Source organism: Mustela lutreola, chromosome 1 (genome assembly GCF_030435805.1).
Source record: "Mustela lutreola isolate mMusLut2 chromosome 1, mMusLut2.pri, whole genome shotgun sequence".
NCBI lineage: Eukaryota > Metazoa > Chordata > Mammalia > Carnivora > Mustelidae > Mustela > Mustela lutreola.
Genome location: NC_081290.1, coordinates 154208882 through 154211133, shown reverse-complemented (window position 1 = coordinate 154211133; position 2252 = coordinate 154208882). Strand labels below are relative to the sequence as shown.

At 50.6% G+C, this 2252-nt stretch overlaps 1 protein-coding gene across 1 annotated transcript; it reads left to right on the top strand.

The window, feature by feature from the left end:
• Window positions 1-756: 756 nt before the first annotated feature.
• Window positions 757-1839, top strand: LOC131826991 (small ribosomal subunit protein RACK1-like). The gene is given in 2 exon segments (XM_059166836.1): window positions 757-1127; window positions 1130-1839. Coding segments are annotated over 2 exon segments (1059 nt in total). The 5' UTR covers window positions 757-778.
• Window positions 1840-2252: the final 413 nt, after the last annotated feature.

Sequence of the window (2252 nt, the reverse complement as noted above, 5' to 3'; positions counted from 1 at the left end):
GCTCCTGAGACAGCTCTAGACTGATAAAGATGAAAGGCACAACTTTTGTTTTTCATAACACACCCCTTTCAGCACCATCTGTGTTTGTGCGCATGAGGTGACTTTTGGAAAACCGCTCAAGATAGGACTGGTGGCCAAGGGAATCAGTCTGTGTTCCGAGAATTGGAACCTTCAGCCCCACCCCAACTTCTAAGAAGGAGACAGGGGCTGGAGCTTGAATTAATCACCAATAGTCAATGATTTAATCGATCATGCCTGCATAATGAAGCTTCCATTAAAAGAACCCTACCTGGAGGGAGGTCAGAGAGCTTCCTGGTTGGTGAGCACATGGAGGTCCCAGAGAGTGGTGTGGCTGGAGGGGGGCATGGAAGCTCTGTGATCCTTCCCCATACTTCGCTCTGTGCATCTCTTCCATTTGGCTGTTCCTTGAGTTGTATCCAGTAATAGTATGTAAAACTCTTTCCTGAGTTTTGTGAGCTATTCTAGCAAATTATTAAATCCAAAGATGAGGTTGGGGGAAACCTTTGAGGTCTGGACTTGCACTTGACTTTGGAAGTGAGGGCAGGACTGTGGGAGTCTGCCCCAAGTCTGGGTAGTATTAGAATTGAATTAAATCATAGGATGCCCAGCTGGTGTCTACAGAGAACTGCAGAAGCGTTTGGTGTCAGAAGTGTTGAGAGTACTCTTTTCCTCTGCAGGGCCGCAGCGGGAGCGGCTGTGCTGCTAGTCTCTCTGAACTATCCAGCTCCATCCTTGTCGCCTCGCACTCGCCGCCAACATGACTGAGCAGATGACACTTCGTGGCACCCTCAAAGGCCACAACGGCTGGGTGACTCAGATCGCCATGACTCCCCAGTTCCCGGACATGATACTGTCTGCCTCTCGAGATAAGACCATCATCATGTGGAAGCTGACCAGGGATGAGACTAACTATGGCATCCCTCAGCGTGCTCTTCGGGGTCATTCCCACTTTGTCAGTGATGTGGTCATCTCCTCAGATGGCCAGTTTGCCCTCTCCAGCTCCTGGGATGGAACCCTTCGTCTCTGGGATCGCACAACGGGTACCACCACATGCAGATTTGTAGGACATACCAAGGATGTGCTGAGTGTGGCCTTCTCCTCTGACAATCTGGCTCCCGAGATAAAACTATCAAGCTGTGGAATACTCTGGGTATATGCAAATATACTGTCCAGGATGAAAGCCATTCGGAGTGGGTATCTTGTGTCCGATTCTCACCCAATAGCAGCAATCCCATTATTGTCTCCTGTGGCTGGGACAAGCTGGTCAAGGTATGGAACTTGGCAAACTGCAAGCTGAAAACCAATCACATCGGCCACATGGGCTACCTGAACACTGTAACTGTCTCTCCAGATGGATCCCTCTGCGCTTCTGGAGGGAAGGATGGCCAGGCCATGCTGTGGGATCTCAACGAAGGCAAACACCTCTATACACTCGATGATGGGGACATCATCAATGCTCTGTGCTTCAGTCCTAACCGATACTGGCTCTGTGCTGCCATGGGCCCCAGCATTAAGATCTGGGACTTGGAAGGCAAGATCATTGTAGATGAACTAAAGGAAGAAGTTATCAGTACGAGCAGTAAGGCAGAGCCACCTCAGTGTACCTCTCTGGCCTGGTCTGCTGATGGCCAGACTCTGTTTGCTGGCTACACAGACAACCTGGTGCATATGTGGCAGGTGACCATCGGCACCCGTTTGAAATATGGCAGAGCTTTAGGAATAAAACATTGGTTTTCTGACTTTAAAAAAAAAAAAAAAAGAAGAAGTGTTGAGAGTAGTAGAAACAAGATTTCCCCTTGTTGGAGATTGTTTCTTTGAGGCAGACATTCCTCCACCATCATGACCCTAGCCAGGCCCAGCTTGCTCTCCTAGAGCTCAGTCCCAGGGGATGTCCATACACGATGGTGGCATGGGACCCTGGAAGTTTGTTCGGGGTTGAGCCCCCAGGACTAATTCTCCCTTCCCTGCTCCTGAGGCTCCTGTCCTCCATCTGCTCAGGCTGCTCACCCTGCCTGGTCCCTAGCTCCTCTGTGTCCATCCCCAGCTCCTCCGTGACCTCCTAATACTGATCCACACTCGGGAGTGCTCTCTCTTCTCTTTCCTGCCTGAGAACAGTGCTGGCAAGGACAACGTCCTTTTTGGAGTTGCTCTCCTTAAGCTGTTCGTCAGGCTATGGCCTGAGCCCCGATCCCTTCTGGATGGCTCCTAGAGTGCCTTTGCACAGGTCCCAA